Raw genomic sequence first — 22,610 nt, forward strand, 5'->3', positions numbered from 1 at the left:
ATCCCCCACCGCCCTTTTCTGGCAGAGCTGGGAGCAGTAGTCCTCACTCTCCCCCAACCTCCATCCTGCCCAGCCCCAGCCTCCGGGCACTTGGCGTCCCGTCCAGGACATCAGGATCGGTGCTGGCATTTCCTTGGCTCTTCCAGGATCCTGTTGACGAAGGGAGGGCCGGAGCTGGCCTGGGGGCCCTCTGTGTATCTAGGATGGGGAGGAGGGCTACAGGAAGGGGCCACAGAACTTCAAAGAACCCTTTATTGACCAGGTCTGCTTGATGGGATGCTTTTGTTTCCGAGTCTTCTGGAGGAAGGCCCCGCCTGCAGTTTCCTCCAGAGCTGGCTGCCCCAGACCTGGAGGGAGACTGGGGGGCAGAGGGCTGGGGGTGCTATTCCAGCCTGTGCAGGCGAGTCCACCATGCACAGCTGGCAGAGACTCTAGATGCCCCCCACAAATACCCCTGAGGTCAAGTCTTTGTCCTTTTATACCTGAGTTTCTTGCCCCCAAGGCAGAGGCCAGGGGTGCCCTGACATAGGACAGACAGACCCTATTTGGGACAAGGATGCCCACACACTGGGAGGCAGGAGCAGCCTCAAGCAGTCCCAGGCTAGGGCGGGAACTGGGCCCACCAAGAGTCATCTTTATCTGCCCTGAGCCCAGGGCTGTGTGCTGTGGGAAAAAGGATGGTTGAGGTGGGGGGTGCATGGGGGCGGGGGAGTTATCCCGTCAGTCCCACCAGCATCGATCTTTTTTTTAATTTTTACCAATTTTTAAAAATAAAGATGGGGTTTCACCATGATGGCCAGGCTGGTCTTGAACTCCTGACCTCAGGTGATCCACCCACCTCGGCCTCCCAAAGTGCTAGGATTACAGGAGTGAGCCACCGCGCCCAGCCACCAGCATCGCTCTTATTCCAGGGCTCCCTTCACCCACTCTGGCACACAGAGAATCAGGGGCCCCTGTCAGTCCTGGGTCTCCTTAGGGAGCGCTGGGCAGGGCTATCCCATGTCCTCCATTCTCCAGACTGAACCCTCCTCTGCGCCCCTCTGACTGCTGCCCTTTCTTACCATCCCTAAGCCCATTTTTCCTCTGCCGCAGGTGCCCTGGCTCCATGCAGTCTACGCATCGCTGGGAGCGGGTGTGTTTACATTGGTGAGTGTGGCCTGGCTCCTTGGCAGCCACCTTCCCAGCATCCCGACCCCAGTCCCCTTCTCCTCCCGTCTTCCCCACAGTCCTTCTCCCTGAATCCTCAGGAGCATTGCGGGTGGAGCTAGGCTCAGTGCTGCGTTTGTTCGGGGAATTCTACCTGGTCTCCAGGACAGACCAGCTGACCCCTGCAGGAGGGAAGGAAGGTTGTAACAGCAGGATGGAAGCTGTAGACAGTAGCAGAGCTGGGGAGAGTCCCTTCCTCCAGGGGAGGGTCAGTGCTGCTTGCAGGGGCGGGGGCATGGGGGCGTCCTGGCCATGTGCACCAAGTTTGTAGTTACCCTCCTAGGGGGGAATTGGGAAAGGCTTCTTTGAGCTGGAGAGATTCCAAGTACTCTGAGAGAGACACTCTTAGATTAAGCTCATTCTTTGCTGTTCTCATGAAATTGAGAATGTTGATGATGATGATTATGGTTAGAATAACAGCAACAGCTAATATTTATTGAACACTTGCTTCCCCCCAGCCAGCTCTCCATGTGCATTTAATCTTCATTATAGGTCTATAAGTTAGATTCTACAATTAATACATTAAGATGGGAAAACTGAAGCTCAGAGATATCAAATAATATGCCCAAGGTCACATAGCATCCTAGGAAGTGGTAGGGCCAAACTGAGAACCTGGACAGTCTGGTGTGAGTCCCACTTGGTGTCTAAGGCTAAGTGGGGCATGGCTGGAAGCAGGTGCCCAGGAGACAAGTAATGATCAGGGACGAGGCCAGGCACGATGGCTCACGCCTGTAATCCCAGCACCTTGGGAAGCCGAGGTGGGCAGATCACGAGGTCAGCAAGTCGAGACCATCCTGGCTAACACGGTAAAACCCTGTCTCTACTACAAATACAAAAAATTAGCCAGGCATGGTGGCACGTGACTGTAGTCCCAGCTACTCAGGAGGCTGAGGCAAGAGAATTGCTTGAACCTGGGAGATGGAGGTTGCAGTGAGCCAAGATCGCACCACTGGGCTCCAGCCTGGGAGACAGAGCGATACTCCATCAAAGAAAAAAGAAAAAGAAAGAAAGACAGAAAAGGAAGAAGAAAGAAATGACCAGGAACAGACACCTGCCTGGAGCTGCCCAACACAGGCCTGCTCAGGTGGGCTCCATGAACCCGAATGTGATCCTGTTTCAGGACCCACCCAGGAAGGCAAGCTTGTGTTGGTGACATCCTCTTGGAAAGGCATTCAAAGTCAACATTTATTGACAATAAATGTTGTCAATAAATGTTGGAAGCAGTGACCAGACTCTCCCCTCCCTCGCTGGAATGTTCAGCTCAATTCCAGTGGCCAGAGTTGCAGCTTAGTCCAGTTTTCAGAGGCTTGTGGGCAACAGGCTGAGGGAGCTGAAATGGGGGAAAGGGTGGGGTCAGAGCTGTGAGCAGAGGTTTTGGGGGGCTTAGATAGGGATCAAGCCTGAGTGGGGTGTGTCAGGTTCATTCATGCATCCTTTCCATGGTCTTTATAGAGCACCTACTGTATGTGACGTGCAGGGCAGCTGCCCAGATACCCGGTCAGCTGGGAGAGCGCAGTCTGTGGCGCAGAGTAGCACGCAATCAATATTGTAGAATGGATAGACCCCCAGGCTTGGAACTGGAGGGCTGGGATCTAGTGAAATGCTCAGCTTTCTTCTTACAGATGAGAAAACTGAATTCCAGAGAAACGGAATGATTTGTCCATAGTTTCCTGGCAAGATATTGGCTAAATATGGCCTTGAGCAAGACTAAGGTGTCTGCTTAGCGCAGGCCACCTAGGACTTCCCCAGTTTCAGCACCGAAAGCCCCACTTCTTGCGGAGCCCCTAAATCCTGGGCACGCTGGGAGGCTGGACTAACTTGTCGTGGCTCCACACCAGTGCCCTTCCCTGCAGGCAATACTTCCTAAAGAAAGGTTTCAAAGGATGGGGTGGGGAATTGGACTCGGAGAGAAAGAAGACGGCCACATAGGGAGAGCTAGCCTGGGCAACAGCGCCTGGAGGCCCTAGAGGGTGGCATTTGCAGGGAACAGAAGAGAAGTCAAGCCAGGGCAGACAGGCTGGTGATGATGGAGGCAGTGAGCACCCATGGAGTCCAGCCAGGGAGTCTACTTGGCTTCCCATGGATCAGGTTCCAGTGAGTATGTGAACTACCTGAGAACGCCATGCATGCAAGTAGGGCTGAGCGAACAGTAATCCCTTAAATCTGTTTGATAAGCCCTGGTGTTATTAGGATAATAACAATAGTCTCCACCCTCTGTTCCACACTTTACATTTTACAAAGCACTTTGACACGTTACCTCACTGAATCTCCACCGCAGTCCAGCCAGGGGCCGGGGGCACGCAGCCTTGATGCTGTAAGACTTGCTTTCCACATCTGAAGCCCTAAGTGTGAAGGGGCTGACACAGAGTCTTATGGCCAGAAACAGGCAGATTGAGGACCAGGACCTAGGCGTCCTGTGCCCAGCCTGGTGCCATTTCCAGTGCCCCTTGGTTCCCTTCAAAGAGGACACCTTCTGTGGTTCTATTGGCCTGGAGTTGGGGAGAGGCTGAAAAGGTCCCTCCAAGACTTTTCTCTCTCTCTCTCTCTCTCTCTCTCTCTCTCTCTCTCTCTCTCTCTCATCAGTATTGCCCTCTCTATGGAGTAGTCCCATTAGCATAGGAACATGCTGCAATTTCTCCCATCTGAAAAAAACCCACAAAACACTCTTGACTCACATCCCCCTTCACACTCCTGCCCCATTCCTTGCTCCCCATATACAGGGAAGCTCCTTGTAAGAGAACCAACACTCACTGTCTCCAGTAGCTTTCCTCCCTCTCTCCTTCTTCCCTACTCTCCTCATAATTCTCCTCCCATTCTCTCTCTCTTTTTTTTTTTTTTTTTTTTTTGAGACAAGGTCTCGCTCTGTCACTCAGGTTGGAGTGCAGTGGCATGATCTCCACTCACTGCAACCTCTCCTTCCTGGGTTCAAGCAATTCTCCTGCCTCAGCTTCCTGAGTAGCAGGGACTACAGGCACATGCTACCACACTCAGTCAAATTTTTTGTGTTTTTAGTAGAGATGGGGTCTTGCCATGTTGGCCAGGCTGGTCTTGAACTCCTGACCGCAGATGATCCTGTCTCGGCCTCCCAAAGTGCTGGGATTATAGACGCGATCCACGGCGCCCGGCCGTTCTCTTGATCCTCTTAAACACATCTCACCAGGTCACAGGGACCTCCGTGTGGCTGAATCCAGGAACCCAGTCTCAGTCCGCATCTTGCTGGACTCCCTGTAGTATTGGACACAACTGTTCCTTTCCTTCCCGCCCTTCCCAAGCCACCTTCCTCCCTTGGTGTCCAGGCCACCACCCGCCCGGGCTTCTCTGCAGCCTTCCTGATCCTGGAGCCTTGGCCTGACTCTTCTCTTCCTACCCTGCTCCCTCAGGGCCTCAGGCAGCCTCAAAGCTTTGACTGCCATGTCTTATGCTGATCACTCTCACATTTACATCTCTAGCCCAGATCTCTCTCTTGAATTCTAGACTAGAATTTCCAGTTCCTAGTGAGGGTTCCCGTGAGCAAGTCTCACAGGCACTCCGGACTTCACATGTACAAAACCAAGCTCCTGCCCCTTCCCCTGGATGCCTGCTTTTCCCAAAGCCTTGCCCATCTTCCTGTCACTCAGGACAAATATCTCTGTGACACCTTCCACTCCTCCCCTCTCCTCACCCCCCACACAGCCCGAATCAATGCTGTGGCCCCCGGCTCCTATGCAGAATCTGACCACTTGTCTCTGGCCTCATGGCTACTCCCTGTCCTAGTCCCCATCGCCTCTAGCTTGGATTGATTGTTGCCATGGCCTCCTCCAGGCTGCCCCTGCACCCCACATCCATGCCAGCACAGCAGCTGGAGTTGTTAGGTCCCCTCCATTCCTCCGATGAGCATCCAGCAATCACCTCCCATAGCCCATAGGCCCTCTCTGACTTCCCCGCTTCCCTCTGCTATAGCCACACTGTCCTCGTGCTGCCTGATTCTGGCAGGCTCTCTCCAAACCCAGGACCTCTGCACCTGCCTCGGTCTGTTCTTAGGGTCTGTTCACCTCTCTGCCATCCTTCAGGTGTGCACAGCTCTGTCCCTCCCTCCCTGTCGCTGCTCTGTTTCCCTCTGTAGCACATCTCATCCTGACACACTTTGTATTTTTCTGATCTGTTGCTCACTGTCTCTCTCCCTCCAGCAGAATCCAAGTTCCCTAAGGGCAGGAATTGTAGTCTGGCTTATTCATCACTTGCAGCCCCAGTGCCCAGAACAGGGCCTGACACATAGTAGGCAACCAGGAGAAGTTTGTGACATGAACAGATGACCAAGGTGTGGCAGAGAGCAGGGCCAGGCCCACGGAGGTAGACAGAGCCAGGCAGAGAATACACAGGCTGCTCGGTTGAATTCAGCACTGCCCGTCAGTCTTCCGTGAGTCACAGGGGAGGGGGAGCCGCAGTGCCAGTTATCTCATTAAGAGATCAACATGCCAAAAGGCCTTGGTTGGGATCATCCTGCAGATTATAGAAACAACAGTGGAGAGCACGGGGCCAGTCACCAGATCCCCTGCCCGCGTTCAGCTGCAGCTCCCCTGGGGCCCATGGGGCAGGGGAATGTTGAGGAGAGGGGCTACCAGACTCATTCCCCTTCCCTCCTCTCAGTTTCAGGTAGACGAAGGCCCTCAGAGGCCCAGCCCCAAAACTAAATCCCCATACCCTCCCATTAACTCGAACTCAGAAATGTGCTGACCTCATCCTGCCCCTCGGGCCTTCGGACTCTGTGGTCCCCTGGTCTCCCCAGCCTGCCCTCTCCCTCCATGATGCACACAGGTATTCCTGCCACGTGTGCTGTCTCCAGGAGACTGCGAGAGTGTGGTGAAGAGAAGGGTAGGAGGAGGGCCCAGACCCCCAGGGGGACCCTCCCCCCAACTCCCACCAACCTGAGCTTTGGAAGCACTTGAGAATCCAGTGATCTTCTCTCCTAAAACAGCAGCCCCTCCCTTGAGATTCTGCCACCTTTGAGGGCAGGGCCTCCCAGCTGGATGGGGCAGCACCTGAGGGGGTGGGAGCCGAGGCTTCTTAGGGCTCTGGTCCAGCTTCGAGGAACAGACCCCTCCAAGGCCTTGCCCATGTCAGCCTTAGTACATTCTCAGGGAGCCTTGGGTTTTTGGCCTCACCCCTACCCCATGTGCCCCCCATTTGGGATGTCAGAACCCAAATGCCAATAGAAGTGGGTGAACCAGCTGAACAACTCTGACCTCAGAATGGCCAAATCCTCCTGTTCCCCCTAGTGCTCTCTCTTGGGGTGCTTTTCTGTAGAAACTCATGGAAAGGCACATGGGGAGCATGAGGGTTGGGCCGGGCTGGGGTAATGGGGCAGGGAATGAGCTGGGGGGCACATGCCTGCAGCTGGCTTCTAGCCACAGCTGAGCCTCCAGGGCCCAGTGGACTTGGGGCAGATTGCCCCATCTCAGAGTTGGTCCTTCCTTGGGGAAGCTAAGGTCTCTGAGCCCCCTAAATCGGAAGCCCAAGCCCCAGGGTCCTTGGGAAGGAACAAGGCATAAGACATTAAAAATAAGGTGATGGGCCCAGTGGGAATAGACCTCTTCAGTCCCTGCCAGCCCAGCCCATTTGAGGACCTTGGGACCCACTGACAGTTGCAAGGAAACATCATAGCCTTCGTGCTTTAAGGCAGATTAGTGAGACGCTGAGTAGACAGGCCAGAAGCTGGGAGACCAGTTAGGAGGTCACTGCAGTGTCCCAGAGCTGAGGCCGGGGGCAGGGGGAGACTGTGTGTGGTCAGTACTGGATGCTGCAAGCCTAATAGCATTTGGATGAGCAGAGCTGGGATAGGAATACACTTGGTAGGGGTGCTGGACCTCCAGTTCCGGTGTTGACCACTGACCATGGAGAGACACACAGCTATCTGTCCTTTGTCTCTGGAAGGAAAGCAGGGCTGAGACCTGGAGATCTCAGAGCTGGCAGGAACCTGCCTGAGGAAGCTGCTGCTGAAGCTGAGCATGCACTGAAGCCGAGACAGCACACCCAGAGACACACACACTCACATTCACACACATACACACACATACCCACATGCACATACACACACGCACATAAACACACATGCACACATATATACACATACACACATATGTATGCACATATACACACATACACACACGTGTGCGCACACACACATACCATGACCAGCTTGGGTCAGACCCACAGCATCCAAGGGATTTAAGAAAAATACTCCCGTACCCCACCCCTCACCCTGCTCTTCTAGCGGGGATGGCGATATATGCCCTACCTTCCTCACAATTAGGAAAACACTTCAAAAAGTACAAATGGCCACACAAATCCAAGGCTGGGGCATGACTTTGATTTATAGATAGGGAAACTGAGCACAAAGACAGATGCTCACCTAACTCCATTCCATTCAGAGCTTAGAGGCCCTTTTCCCTCAATGCCTTACCTGAGGCTGAAGGAGCCAGTGAGAACCTTCTCTATTTCGTCACCCACCCTCCACCACTCAAACAGTCCCACCGCCTCCCCCCAGGCCTCACCCAGACAACCTGGAAGTGGAGTGGGTTCCTCCAGGCTGGGGTTGGGGACTGATCAGTGATTGCTCCTTCAGGGGAGAGTGTGCAGGCCCCCTCCTGAGGCCTTCCTGTCTCGCTCCTGAGTCGCTCATCCTCCAGCCCACACCCTGCTCAAACCTGACAGGAGGAGGTAGAGGGAGGGGAGACAGATGCAGCGCCTGGCTTCAAACACTGGTGATCTAAATGACAAGATTATCATTCACTATAGGTATCAAAGCTATTCTCTGTCACAATCTAGCTGTGTGGACCCTCCGAGTTAGGTGAGCTTCAGTTTCCCTATCTATAGGGGACACCTGGACTTATGGCTTAGTCTCTTCTCCAGAGAATCTCCCGAGTTCACCCTCTAGCTTTCCCTTTGTGCTTCAGTTTCCCTATCTATAAAATGGGAACAAGAACAGTAGCTCCCTCATAGGTGGCTGTGACGTTTGGATGCATTCATATATGTAAAGCACTTAGTGCTTGGTGTGTGGTTAGTGATCAATAACTCTTGCCTATTAGTAAGTTGCCTAAGGTCAGAGCCAAGATTTGAACCCAAGTTTGTGTGACTTCCCAGCCTATGTTCTTAAGCACTGTATTATCCTGGACTCATGCCCTTCCTCCTATGACCACACATGGCTCTTTCATACAAAATATTTTATTCCACTTATTGCCACAGGCTACTGATGCCTACCTTGCCTCCTGGTTCAGTTTTGTGTGTGTGTGTGTGTGTGTGTGAGACGGAGATTCACTCTTGTCACCCAGGCTGGAGTGCAATGGTGCGATCTTGGCTCACTGCAAACTCCACCTCCTGGGTTCAAGCGATTCTCCTCCCTCAGCCTCCAGAGTAGCTGGGATTACAGGTGCCCACCACCACACCCGGCTAATTTTTGTATTTTTAGTAGAGACAGGGTTTCACTATGTTGGCCAGGCTGGTCTCAAACTCCTGACCTCAGGCAATTCGCCCCCCACTCAGCCTCCCCAAATGCTGGGATTATAGGCATGAGCCACCACGCCCAGCCCACTTTTTAAAAAGTGGATAGATAATCGCTGTGTCATTAATACACTTTCACACACTACCCGCCTTCCATCCTGGGCCAGACTTTCTGATTCGAATGCCTGCCAGACCCTGTTCCTTTGGTGACCCTCCTGTGGGTGCAAATGTCATCTGTGACATAGAAATTTTCAACACTCAGGTCAATGGGGAGAAGTATCTTCTATTGGCATCAGGCAAGAAATGGGCCCCAGATCTCCACTCAGGGGTCTCTCTCCACTCCCGCACTCCCTCAGCCTTTCCTGCAGCCCAGCCGGGGCACCTGGACTTATGGCTTAGTCTCTTCTCCAGAGAATCTCCCGAGTTCACCCTCTAGCTGTCCCTGGGCTGTGTGACGTGGGCAAGTCACTTACTTACACTGTCTCTGCCTCAGTGTCCTCAGCAAATAATGGAGCTGATAGTGCAACCCCAGCCACAGAGGCTTATGGTGAGAATTCAGTGAAAGAGTTCATGAACTCTTCTTTTGTGCTATTTTAACCCTTCTATTTTAAACTTCTAATTATATAATATGTGAATACACATTATTCACAGGTAATTCACAGATTTCACTTTTGGAAAATCTTAAATGTAGAAAAAAGAAAATGTCATTTTGACTGTGTCTCTCACCGCTTTCCCCAGAGGGAACCACGATGGTCAATTGTCTCTCCTTCCAGACCTTTCTATATGCATTTCATAGATATTTGCTATGTTGGCTCCTCTGACTTGTATAGTTTTATGGGATCATATGATGTGGATTTTTATGCAACTTGCTTTTTTTTCTCACAGTAGTGTCTCTCACAGATGTTTCCACCTCAGTACTGCTGCTCAGAGTTTATTTAAACACCCCCGTGTTGGTAGAGTTTGGGTTGTTTTAGCATCTCACTGTTAGAACTGATGCTGCAAACAACAGCTGGAGTGGGGGTTGCCTCCACGCCCTCACAGGAGCATTTCTGCAGGACAGACACAGTCCACGTGTCACTGGTTATGCTGATTCAACACATTACAACCCCAGCTTTTTGTATTCAGTGCCTGCCTGCTGGTGGCTCTGAGCTGGCCTTTCCATGGCATGTACTGCCCAGAGCCCCTCAGTGTCACCTCTGGGGCCACATTCAGGGAGGACAACAGACATAAGCCTGGGCCCCAGATACGGCAGGGTCAGGCCAAATGTGTGGCCGGGGGCCCTGGCTAGGTCCAGTGCTGACCGGTAAGGGAAGTTTGCCTTTGGCACCTGTGCCCTCCGCACAGGTTCCCCTCCTCCCTCCAAGCCCTCTACTCCCGTCTCCACCAACATAGGAGTCACCACTAGATAAGCGGCCATCAGCAAGTCACTCAGCTCTGAGACTCCCTTCCTCATGTACGAACATGGGCAAATGGGGGGAGGGAGATGAGATCAAGTATTGGCCTGGGGAAGGGCTCTTCAGATGTAAGGTATAGAATCCTAGTCCAAGGGAGCCTCCTGCCCTATCCCACGTGCTCCTCCTGTAGGGTCTCCTGTTCAGCTAGCCATTAAGTCAACTACCTGCTCTCCTTTTAGGGGTTTGCAGTCAACTCGGTTGCTAGCTGTCAGCCAAGATCCTCGCTACCCACTAAGATGTTAACTCTCACCAAGACGTTAGTTAACAATGCTTTCCATCTCTAAGGAGATGGCCGCAGATGCCTTTCCCCTGTAAATGAAGGCACTGCCAATGCAGAATCTCTGATTACGTCTTTTGCCTTCATTAGACTGTCAGTTCTATGAGAGCATGTTCTCTGGAACATAGTAGGTGTTCAGTAAATATTATTTTGAATAAATGATGAAAAGACTTTGGTTGACTCATAGGCATGAGGTGGCAATGACAGGTCATACTGGGGTGAAATTTGAAGCAGGCCATCCCAGAGAGCACCGCATAGATAAGCATCCATGGCCATAGGCCAAGGGCTGCGCAGAAATCATTTCCTTCTTTTTCTCTCCAAGAGAAAAGTCAGCTGGCTTCTCTAGGGGGTCTCCTGTGTGGGTGCTTCTCAGAAGGGCCACCCCCAGAGCTGGACAAGTCCAAGCCTTCCAAGTTGAAAGACCCCATTTCATTAGCTCACTCAGGGGTGACCGGGCTCTGGGAAACCAACCGAGCAAGCTACTGACTGATCAGCCAGATCAGCAGTTTATGGACTCATGCTGGCAGCTGTGACTGCCAAGCGGCCCGAAGCATTCGCACTGGGCCCTGTGCTTGCTCGTTCTCTTTGCAGAAGGAAAATGTGCTTGGGAATCCAAATCAAATGCAGAAGGAGCCGAGCGGAATAGAGAGAAATCATGCTCAAGAATAGAAATAGTGTTCTCCTGATCGTGGTTAAAAAGTAAGGAAAAAAAAAAAGAATAGAAATAGTGGATACCACATACACGGTCATAAATCTACCCTCACAACCACATTGTGGTGTGGGCATTGCTGCTATCCCATTTTGTAGATGAGGATACTGAGGTCAAATGGATGACTCAGCTACCAGCAATGGAGCCGGGCCTCAACCCCAGGCATTTCAACTCCTGCTCCTGTCTGGGGTGCCCTTCCCTCAATGCCACTGAGCTCAGGAGCCTGATGTGCCCTGTGCAGGGCTTCCCTCAGCCCTGGGCATGACTCCCCATTTTTGCTCTGTTAAGGCCACTCAGCTCCCCCAGGAACAGTGCTGCCTCCCTGATGAGAAGCAAGAGACACCTGAGTCTCACCAGCAGCGCAGGCACGTCCTCAAGAGGGCACCTCTCCTTCTGCAGATAATAACAATGAAGCCACATTAATATAATAGCAAGCGTTCATTAAGTGCTTATCACGGGTCAGGCACCGTGCCAGGCCCCTTGCATGCATTATCTCATTCCCACAACAGCCTCAGGAGGCAGGTGTGCATCTCCCATTTACACATAGGGACTCACAGGCCCAGAGAAGTTCAATGCTCTCCCCCAGGTCCTACCGCTAATGAGTGATAGAGCAGCGCCTGGAGTCCAAGTGGATCTGATTTTCAAGCCTGTGCTCATAATTGCCCCCACTTCTCCGCATTTAAGGGGTGGCCCTGCCTCAATGTCCTGCTTGCTGGAATTGCTCCCTGTTGGAGCCCTGGCCTCTTGGGCATGGGGTGGGGGGCGTTTCACTGTGGCTGGGATTCGACTAGGATTCCACGGGGCTCACCTATAGTAACTCTGAAGTCTGGGTCTTGGGAGTCAAGGAGTCTGTGCGGGGGTGAAGGAAAGGGAACTGGGCATGACCCCTGCCTCCTGAGCAGGGTGCAAGCTGCAAGGACAGGCCCCAAGCCCTTCCTCCTCTATCTGCTTCTCCCATAGCTCCTGCCTCATGGAGTTCCTCCTTCTTCAGATGTAAGTTATAGCATCCTAGTCCAAGGGAGCCTCCTGCCCTATCCCACGTGCTCCTCCTGTAGGGTCTCCTGTTCAGCTAGCCATTAAGTCAACTACCTGCTCTCCTTTTAGGGGTTTGCAGTCAACTCGGTTGCTAGCTGTCAGCCAAGATCCTCGCTACCCACTAAGATGTTAACTCTCACCAAGACGTTAGTTAACAATGCTTTCCATCTCTAAGGAGATGGCCGCAGATGCCTTTCCCCTGTAAATGAAGGCACTGCCAATGCAGAATCTCTGATTATGTCTTTTGCCTTCATTAGACTGTCAGTTCTATGAGAGCATGTTCTCTGGAACATAGTAGGTGTTCAGTAAATATTATTTTGAATAAATGATGAAAAGACTTTGGTTGACTCATAGGCATGAGGTGGCAATGACAGGTCATACTGGGGTGAAATTTGAAGCAGGCCATCCCAGAGAGCACCGCATAGATAAGGCCTTTCTTCACATAAAGGCCTCCCAGGCTTCCCTAGGCTTCTCAGCTGGCAAAATCCTACTCAAGCCCCGGGCAAAATGCCCCTCTCCTGGGTCACCTTCCTCTGGCCCAATCAGTAGCTCCTCCTTCGTAGCCCTAATTATGCATTTCCTGGGTTTTCTTGTAATGACCTGTAAGTGTTCCCCATGACCCTGTGAGCTTCCCCAAGGCAGGCGCGGCTTTGTGTTTTCGTCTCCCGCTCTCAGACAGTCCCTGGCATGCAGCTGTCGCCCCATGCGTATTTGGTGTATAATGAATGAGTTTCAGAGGACCTAGGGAACACGCCTTTCATATACAAGTGACTGAAGAGCCCAGTTAACAAGAATGTGAATCAACGTAAAGAATTCCAATCCCATGTGGACCAGTGCTTCATAACTTTTGAGACACTGGTGGATTTTTTGACCTCTTTCTCCAGAAAAGTGTACCACCCCTGCCAAATTTCAGATGCTACTTCTCAAGGGTTCTGCTCCTAGGCTTGGAGCCCAGAGGAAAGCTACATGGGAAGGGTAGGCGGGGGGCAGCAGGGTGGCACAGTGTTGTCTCAAAGGGAATCTGTTCATAGTGCGTTAGGCCAAGCAGGGCTCCAGGGGAGAGCTTGTTTCCTCGGAGGAAATGCATTAACCCTGTGTGCCATTAGCAGCAGGGCAGAATGGTTACACTTGGGGCTCCAGAGCCGGCCTGCTCAGGTTCAAATCTTGGCTTTGCCACTTTCCAGCCGTGTAACCTTGGGCAGATAGTTAAGGTCTCTGGGCCTCATTTCCTGTAGGAAGAATCTGATTCTTACTTGATGGGGATGTCAGCAGCACTGATGGGCTGATGTCTGCCCTGTATAGTGCTTGAGGCCCGCTCACCATTACCTGAAGCGTTCACCTCTGAGAGCAGGGTCCCGAGGGAATGGAAAGAAGACTGGACCTCAGCTTGAAGGTCCCCTCCCCCAGGAAACCTTCCCTAATTCCCTGCCACACTCACGTAGGTGAGGTTCCTTGTTATCAGCCCCACTGCTCCCTGGAACTCTGTTCTACTTGTCATTCCTCCAGACTCTAAGCTCTGTGAGGACAGGGATCCTGGCTGTCTTGTTCTCTGCTGCATTCCTGTGCCAGGCACATAGCAGGTGCTCAGTAAATAGCTGCTGAATAGAATTAGGGATAGAAGGTGTCACAGGAGGGTCACTGGGCAACCAGGCAGCAGGTGAGGGGAATGAAATTGGGAGTGGGCCTAAGGGGGGCACCATAGTCAGTGTCACACTGCCTGGGCCTCTGACCTCTCTCTCTCTCTCCTCACTTCTCCAGTTCCTGGCACTGGACACCCAGTTGCTGATGGGTAACCGACGCCACTCGCTGAGCCCTGAGGAGTATATTTTTGGAGCCCTCAACATTTACCTAGACATCATCTATATCTTCACCTTCTTCCTGCAGCTTTTTGGCACTAACCGGGAATGAGGAGCCCTCCCCATCCCACCATCCTCCAGAGAATGTGCCCCCTCCTGGTTCCCTGTCCCTCCCCTGCGCTCCTGCAAGACCAGATGTAAAACTAGCTGCCAACCCAGTCTGTGGCCAGGCTGCTGTACCCCAGCCCGGCCCAGCCCGGCCCAGCCCAGCCCAGCCCTCTGCTGCTTGTACATATGCCATGGGGATCCTGCTGAACTGAGGCCACGTCACCCCCGCCGACACCCCGTTCCCCACATTACATCTTCCAAACTGGGACAGTCAAGGCTGAAGGTTGTACCTTGGGTTTGAGGGCCCAAGGTACAAGTGGGAGAGGCATAGCAGGATTTCAGATGCGGGAGAGAGACCCTGGGAGCCCAACGGAGCCCTGAGCCCCCATAAGTCCTCCCAGGGCCGTACAACCATGTGACCTTGGGGCACACTGTCCTGCGTCCAGTCTGTGTCCTCCTTTCTCGTCCACGTTAGGTGTTGACACTTTGTAAGAAAGCGGGAGGGGCGGGGGGAAGCCGCTGGGCAGGTAGAGTGGGCGGGCAGGATGGTTGTCCCAGGCTGCCCATTTTCTCTTGGCTCTGATTTGGATCGGGAGGCTAAGGGCAATGGGAGAGGACTGAAGCCTGTGCTGTCTGTTGCTTGCTGTGAATGACAGGGCACTGTTGGGGCAGGAGGTGAGGGCCGGAGGCCCTGCTCCTCAGTGATGGCCTGTCCTAGGGCTCCCAGGGAGGCAGGAGCAAGGGAGCCAGTGAGGAGGTCTGAGCTCTGCCAGCCTCGCCAATCCACCCAGACCAGCACCCACCTGGAAGCACTGGGGGTTGCAGGGCCAAGCCCCACATCGTCTCACTCTCTTCTCTCCACATGCCAGGCTGTGTGCATAGGCCTGAGGCTGAGTGAGGCGTGTTGGGCCCTCCGGCTGGATGTTCTGGGGGAGGAGGCGATCGTTCTAGCTGCTAGGCCAGGCCCATCTGGAAGGAGTCCTGCTCTGCCCCAGCCCTAACCCGAGGCTATGCGGAGTCCCTTCTGCACCTCTTATTTCCTAAACCCTCCCCGTGGGCTGCTGCTTGCTGGCTTGTCCGCAGCCAGGCCTCCTGAGGCCTTCGTAGTTGGCAACGTCCACATCTCTCCTAGCTTCACTGGCCACTCACTCAGCCCAGAGTCCCTAAGTGCCCCCAATGCCGCTTATCTCTACATCTCTCCAATTTGAAAGCCATCCAGCTGATGCTAACAGCCAGGGCCAGTCCCTCCAGCTGGTCCCATGTAATGAGGCCAGGGCTCCTTATCAGCTTCCAGGCGGCTGGGATCTCAGGCAGGGTGTGCGTCAGCCCTCCAACCCCCGGAGGGGCGCCTGCCAGGGAGAGGACCAGGAGGCCACACCTGGGGGAGTGTGCAGCCAGCATGTACAGTGGCCAGCTCCAGGCCAGTGGAAAGTTACTGTGAGGAGATGGGAAGGCTCTGAGCGGATAGCAGGACCCTCCTTTGGCTTCGCCCTCTGGGGTCCTCGTCTCTCTCTCCGGTGCTGGGAGCTCCATCTGCCCCGGGAAGGGGGACGAGGTGTACTAACTATTCCTTCCCAACCCCATCCCTCCCCACCCTTCCTACTCACTTTTAAGAAGCACTGCAGAAGCATTTGAAGTTTTGTTCCATCTTGGAGATTTGAAGAGAAAAGGAGCCAAGAACTGGCGGGTGGTGTGTGCGGCAAAGGCTCTGGGGGCACGGGTGGGATGCCCACTGTGTGCTGGTCTAAATGAACCCATCACAGTGACCCCCCAGAGGCAGCACTCCACTCATGCCAGTCACAGAGGGAAAAGCCGAGGGGCTCAGAAAGGCTCAGTAATGTGTCCCAGGTCATACGGCTAGCTAATGGTGGGCCTGGGGTTCAGACCCACAGCTGCCTCACGCAAACAGGGTATGACACTTGCCTCTGTGCCTGTGTGGGGGCCGGAATGAGACCACATGGGAGCCCAGAGAGAGAGGTGGTCAGGCCCTGTTGTTCCTGGGGATTTCTTGTCCTCAGTGCCACCCCGGCCTCCTGTCTCTCCCAAAATCCCTCGCCAGGTTTTGCACGCTGAGGTTTCTACCATCCAGACATGAGCTGGGAGGCAAGATTTCTGGTTTCTGGTCCCACTGCCAGCAGGTTCCTGGTATTAGATGAGGGTTTCTTGCTGTCTGGGATTCAGTTTTTCCATCTGCCACATGGAAGTTCATAGCCAGGATGGGGCTCGAGAGGCACCAGAACCCTTCTCTCCACTGACCTCCTCTCCTCCCAGCCCCTCGGTTTCCTCTCCTCGTCACTGGTCTCAGTTTCAGAGGGGTCAGCCTCATCACCTCGTGGTCCTGCCACTGTCAGATGGCCTTGGTCATGATTCCTAGAATCTACTTGTCCAAGTTCTCCTTTCTCTGGGATAAGTTATGCAGAAACTGGGGATTTAGAAACTTATTCAGGGCTGAGTGCCAAAGGCTTGGGGGAGGAGGAGCAGGCCCTCGGCTGTAAACAAGGAACCGCAGGCATCACAGCCATTTGAGAAATGGCTTATTTGCAAACTGGGAAGGCTGGGCAGAAGATGCCGAAGCCTCCTACTCCTGGTTCCTGAGCGGAGGGGTCCCGGGTACCACAGTCCAGGTCAGCAGCAGAGTTCAGGCTAAAGTCTACGCGTTCCAACTCCAGGCAGTGGGGAGCCCCGAAACACCAGGAGAGGTGTCAGAAGGAGGAAGGGCGGGGAACAGGAATGCAGGATTACAGGAAACCGCAGCTGAGCAGATGTCACAGCTGTAGAGGAGGAAGGGAACCTGTGTGCCCCTCACATTTTTGGCCTGGGTGGGGCTGGGCCTGGGAAGGGGTGGGCTGGGTTTTGTAAAGCTGGAGGCAGCCAGGAATCTGATCGTCTGCAATGTGAGGTGAGGGGTCTCCCACTGAAGTCCTCTCCTAGAAGTGGTAGATGGGGGCTAGGGAGGCACACGCGAGTCTGGGACTCATTCCCGAGGAACACCTATGGCTACTTCTGTATCACCTGGGGAAGCCCCAGAATCTTAGTTCTTCCATTCTCTACTCTTCCTTCCAAAGGAGTCAGGATGGGACAGACACCTATTTTCCAAAAGGTACCTCCCTCCGTGGCCCACCTAAGGCAAAGTCCCAGGTGTCCTGGCTGCTCTCCTGGGTGGGTTGCGATTTTGCACAAGCACTTTTCTGCCCTCTGGTGGCTGCTTGAGGAAACGCGGGACCTGGTTGTGAGCATCACCGAGGGCCCATGTGGCTGGAGGCTGGGGCAGGATCGGACCACCAGCTCTTCTCAGACAGCCCCAGACCCATCTCATCAGCTACCACTGAGCCCTTTTGCTGAACAACGGTTGCATCTCTCAGACACAGTGTACCCCCGCCTGAGCCCTCCTGAGGGCCTGAGGGCAGACACAGCTCCAGGGACCTGGCCCCGCTGCCATACCCCAGACACTCCTGCTGTCCACTGGCCTCAGCTCCTGCAAGCAACCCATTGTCCGAGCCTTTTCCCTTCTCTGGCCTCGCCTTCCTGGGGTGTGTGACTGACTGGAGATAAAAATAAAAGCAATTCTGACACCCGCGCTGTTTCCCTCGTCTGGCATGTACTGGTGGCCTCAGATGGTCGTGGAGTCTGTGTGGGTCTAAGCTGGACCCATGTGAGAGCCTTCTCACCAGAGCTGCTGAATTTGAAGTAAAATCTCCACGTTTGTTTTCACATGGACAGAGTTAAATTGGTCCTCCTGTTCAATAAATTCTTTATGGAGGCTATCTGGAGCCCCCAGTTGGAAGCAATCCCAGAGGCTCCTTTGGACCAGGACTCACCCCTTTCTATGGAAGCCTGTCCATTGTGGGCCATTCTGGTAGAAGGGTCTTTCTTATTTTGAGCCAAAATCTGCTTCCTAAGAGGTACATGGAAGGAAGCAATGCCTGGGTTGCACCTGGACAGATTCTCCAGAGCAGCAGCTTTAAAACCATAGAATCTTGACCAGGCACAGCGGCTCACACCTGTAATCCCAGCACTTTGAGAGGCCGAGGCAAGTGGATCACCTGAGGTCAGGAGTTCAAGACCAGCCTGGCCAACATGGTGAAACCCCATCTCTACTAAAAATACAAAAATTAGCTGGGTGTGGTGGCGCACACTTGTAATCCCAGCTATTCGGGAGGCTGAGGCAGGAGAATCGCTTGAACCCAGGAGGCAGAGGTTGCAGTGAGCCAAGATTGTACCACTTCACTCCAGCCTGGGTGATAGAGCCAGACTCCGTCTCAAACAAAACAAAACAAAACAACATATAGAACTGGAGCTCCTTGAAGGCAGAGGTACAGCACACGGTCTCAGTAAAGAACCTTCCAGTGAGTGGAGGAATGCATGGGTGAATGCATCTACTCCAACCCTCTATTTTACCTGAGAGGAAACTAGGGAGCAGAGGGTGCCATGACTTGTCCAAGTTTACCCACAAATTAGTGACAGGGAGTGGGATCAGGAGGCACATGGGCTAATGATCACCACAAGCTCCTATGGGGAATGTGAGGCCGGGGCGCTGTGTGGGAGGGGAGGGAATGCCATCACACTGGAGCGGGGGGCGGGGGACTTATCCTTGTCTCTGACAAGGTTAGGGCACAAATTCCGCTGGAGCAGGGAAGGGCTGGGGCAAGAGTTAGGGGACTCTGAGAAGAGAAAAGTGACTTTTATTAAGCACTCACTGTATACAAAGCACTTCCACAGAGAGTAAGAGATAGGAAAGGGAGATGACACCAATAGTGGCGCAGGACAGAAACCAGGCACCGTGGCTGCGAGACCATGCCGCTGCGGGTCCTGAGAAGATGCAGGCCCCCGGGTAAGCGGTGCTGAGCTGTGGTGCCATGGAAAGGGAAGGCCCCTGGATCAGGGCTCAAAGCGTGCAAAACACTGAGGGCCAGGGCTGGTGGGATGGAAGGGATGAGTGGTCTAGGTTGGGGTACACGCTGGGCCCCCTTGCCGCCTCCTGCCTCACCACCCATTCCTATCTGGACTGCCTGCTAGCTTCCTAAGACTGAGGTACAAACTGCCACAAACTGGGTGGCTCAAAACAACAGTGATTCATTCCACCACAGTTGTGGAGGCTGGAAGCCTGAAATCAAGGTGTCAGCAGGGTGGGTTCCTGCTGGAGGCTCTGAGGGAGGGCCATGGCAAGCTCTCTCCAAGCCTCTGGCAGCCGCAGGTGATCTGCAGTGTTGCTTGGCAGTGGCGCCTCCAGTCTGTGCCTCCGTCTTCACACAGCCTTCTCTGCGTCTGCGTCTCAAAGCTCCCTCTTCTCTCTCCTAGAAGGATCCTGCCTCTGGATTTAAGGCTCACTATAAATCTAGGATGGACTCATCTCAGGTACAGGGGTTTAGAACTTGGACATATCTCTCTTGAGGGGGCCACTATTCAATCCTCTACACCATTCATTCTCTTCGGGCTGCCACTGCCCCATGGTACACATCCCCCACCCATGGGACAGTCCTGGCATACAGTACCCAGCCCCCAGTGAGGCTGGAGAAATTCCAGAGCTGAGCAACCTCACCCAGCTCACTCACGCCATCTGTCTTTACTCAAGTCTGACTACTCCCAGCAAACCTGTTTGCCCTCACAGATTGTGTGTGTGTGCACATGTGCGCATGTGTGCACGTGCGTGCGCGCGCACACACACACACATACCATGGATGGCTAAGATGCTTTCTTCCCAGCCTCTCATCCCCCACTCCTCTCCACACCCTCTGCTTGCTTTATCTGGGAAAACCCTGCCAAGAGGAGTGAGACTCGCCTGTCCCGCATCACTTCTGTCCCCCTCTGTTGGCTTCTTTTTCTCCTGAGCCACTATGTAAAAAGTCCAATTCCCGAGGCCACCATGCCAGAGAGGCCACCTGTGGTGCTCCAGCCAAGAGACCCAGCCGAGCCAGCCTCCCAGCCACGCCCTCCAGGCTGGCAGCAGCTGTAGGCAGGAAGAAACATCTTGGAAGTGGATTCTCCAACTTCAGCTGTTCCAGCTCCCATGCACCAAGTCTTCCTGGTTGAGGTCCAAGACCTCATGTAGCATAGAAAATCCATCTCCTCCACACCCTATACAAATTCCTAATTCACAAAATCTGTGAGAATAATAAAATGGTTGTGGTTTTATGCCACTAAGCTTGACGTCATTTGCTATGCAGCCACAGACTCCTGGAACAGGATTTGGTACCTGGAAGCGAGGCACTGCCATAGCAGAAGCTAAGACATGTGGGAGGCGCCGGACAGCCTCAGTGAGACTTCGAGGGAAAGCTGGCAAGGCCTAGAGGAGACTGTGGCTGAAGGCTCAAGAGAAAGTTGAGGGAAGCATTATTGGAATCTGGAGGAACACAGACTCTGATGTAGTGGTGGACAGTTGACTGAAACTTTCATCGGCACCAACATGAAAAATAGAAGAGGTGTCTCATTAACTGATGACTCTGACTAGGATTTTCAGGCAAAGTGTTGAAAGTGTCTGTCTGGCTTATTTGAGCCTTGCATCCTAAGATACAGATAGTGGGAGAAAAGCTAAAGAAAGAATTATTCTGTGTTTAAGCAGAATTTAGAGGTGATATAAAAAGACCAAGATAATCTTTCCAGCCAAGAAAGAATCATCAAAGTAATAATAAAAAAAAAAACCCTCGGGGCAAAGATCAACTCCAGAGCACTGTCAGGAACACATAGTCTCTGGGTGTAGATGAAGAATATAAGGATAAAGCCTTTCAAGGCTTTATGGGTAAAGATGAAGCCAAAGCTGTGACTGTGAAAGCAGTCATTAAGCATCAGAAAGATCTAAGTGGGTGCCTCACAGAATCCTTCCGACACGGAAGTCCTCCTAAGGTTCCTACAGGCATCTGTTGCAGACCCACTCTGTTAAACAACAGGGCTTCTGGCCGGGCGTGGTGGCTCACACCTGTAATCCCAGCACTTTGGGAGGCCCAGGCAAGTGGATCATGAGGTCAGGAGACCAAGACCATCCTGGTCAACATGGTGAAACCTCATCTCTACTAAAAATAAAAAAATTAACCAGGCGTGGTGGTGTGCACCTGTAGTCCCAGCAACTCAGGAGGCTGAGGCAGGAGAATCGCTTGAACCCGGGAGGCGGAGGTTGCAGTGAGCTGAGATCGCGCCATTGCACTCCAGCCTGGGTGACAAAGTAAGACTCTGTCTCAAAAAAAAACCAGCTTTATTGAGATATAATCCAAACACCTTATGTTACCATTTAAAATGTGCAATTCAATGTTTTCTTAGTATATTCAAAGGGCTGTAAAACTATCACCACAATCTAATTTTAGAATGTTTTTGTCTCTGGGAGGCTGAGGCGGGTGGATCACAAGGTCAAGAGATCGAGACCATCCTGGTCAACATGAGAAACCCCATCTCTACTAAAAATACAAAAAATTAGCTGGGCATGGTGGTGTGTGCCTGTAATCCCAGCTACTCAGGAGGCTGAGGCAGGAGAATTGCCTGAACCCAGGAGGCGGAGGTTGCGGTGAGCCGAGATCGCGCCATTGCACTCCAGCCTGGGTAACAAGAGCGAAACTCCGTCTCAAAAAAAAAAAATGTTTTTGTCTCTCTCGCACATTAGCATTAGTCCCTATTCCCCTTCTTCCCCTATCCCCTGGCAACCATAAATCTACTTTCTGTCTCTAGAAATGTACCTATTTTGAACACCTCACATAAATGGAATCATACAATATAGTCCTCCATAAGTGGCTTCTTTCACATAGGAATCTGGATAGGGCACGGAGGAGATGGATTTTCTATACTCCGTGAACTCTTGGTTTCCAGCATTCTCTATGCTGTAGCATGTATTATTAGTTCATTCCTTTTTCTTTTTGGAGATAGGGTCCCACTCTGTCACTCAGACTGGAGTGCAGTGGCACAGTGTCAGCTCACTGCAACCTCCACCTCCTGGGCTCAAGCAGTCCTCCCACCTCAGCCTCCTGAGCAGCTGGGACTATAAGCTCATGCCACCATGCCCAGCTAATTTTTGTTTTTGTTTTTGTTTTGAGACAGAGTCTGGCTCAGTCACTCAGGCTGGAGTGCAGTGGCACAATCTTGGCTCACTGCAACCTCTACCTCCTGGGCTCAAGCCAACCTTTTGCTTCAGCCTCTTGAGTAGCTGGTACTACAGGCATGGGCCACCATGCTGCCTAATTTTGTATTTTTTGTAGAGACAGGGTTTCGCTATGTTGTTTGGGCTGGTCTTGAACTCCTGAACTCAAGTAATCTGCCCACCTCAGTCTCCCAGAGTGCCGGGATTATAGGCATCTACCACTGCACCCAGCCTAATTTTTGTATTTCTTTTAATCAGGGTTTCACATGTTGCCCAGGCTGGCCTCCAACTCCTGGACTCAAGTAATCCACCCGCTTCCGCTTCCCAAAGTGCTGGGATTACAGGTGTGAGCCACTGTGCCCCGCCACTTAATTCCTTTTTACTGCCAAATAATATTCTATTGTATGGCTATACCACATTTTACGTATCCATTCATCAATTGATGGACATTTGTTTTCACTTTTGTCTATATACAGTCCTGATTTTGGTG

At 52.8% G+C, this 22,610-nt stretch overlaps 1 protein-coding gene across 5 annotated transcripts in view; it reads left to right on the top strand.

Annotated features, from left to right (window-relative positions):
• The window catches only part of FAIM2 (Fas apoptotic inhibitory molecule 2), a 34,449-nt gene extending 16,813 nt beyond the window's left edge, over positions 1-17,636 (top strand). For all 5 annotated transcript variants that reach the window (XM_078336707.1, XM_035256850.3, XM_054238542.2 and 2 more), the window contains 2 exons: positions 1,093-1,146; positions 13,916-17,636. In XM_078336707.1, the coding sequence (XP_078192833.1) occupies positions 1,093-1,146; positions 13,916-14,065 (204 nt within the window). In that variant the 3' untranslated portion in view covers positions 14,066-17,636. The remainder of the gene's footprint in view (positions 1-1,092; positions 1,147-13,915) is intronic.
• The last annotated feature ends 4,974 nt before the right edge of the window (positions 17,637-22,610 follow it).

Source organism: Callithrix jacchus, chromosome 9 (assembly GCF_049354715.1).
Source record: "Callithrix jacchus isolate 240 chromosome 9, calJac240_pri, whole genome shotgun sequence".
NCBI lineage: Eukaryota > Metazoa > Chordata > Mammalia > Primates > Cebidae > Callithrix > Callithrix jacchus.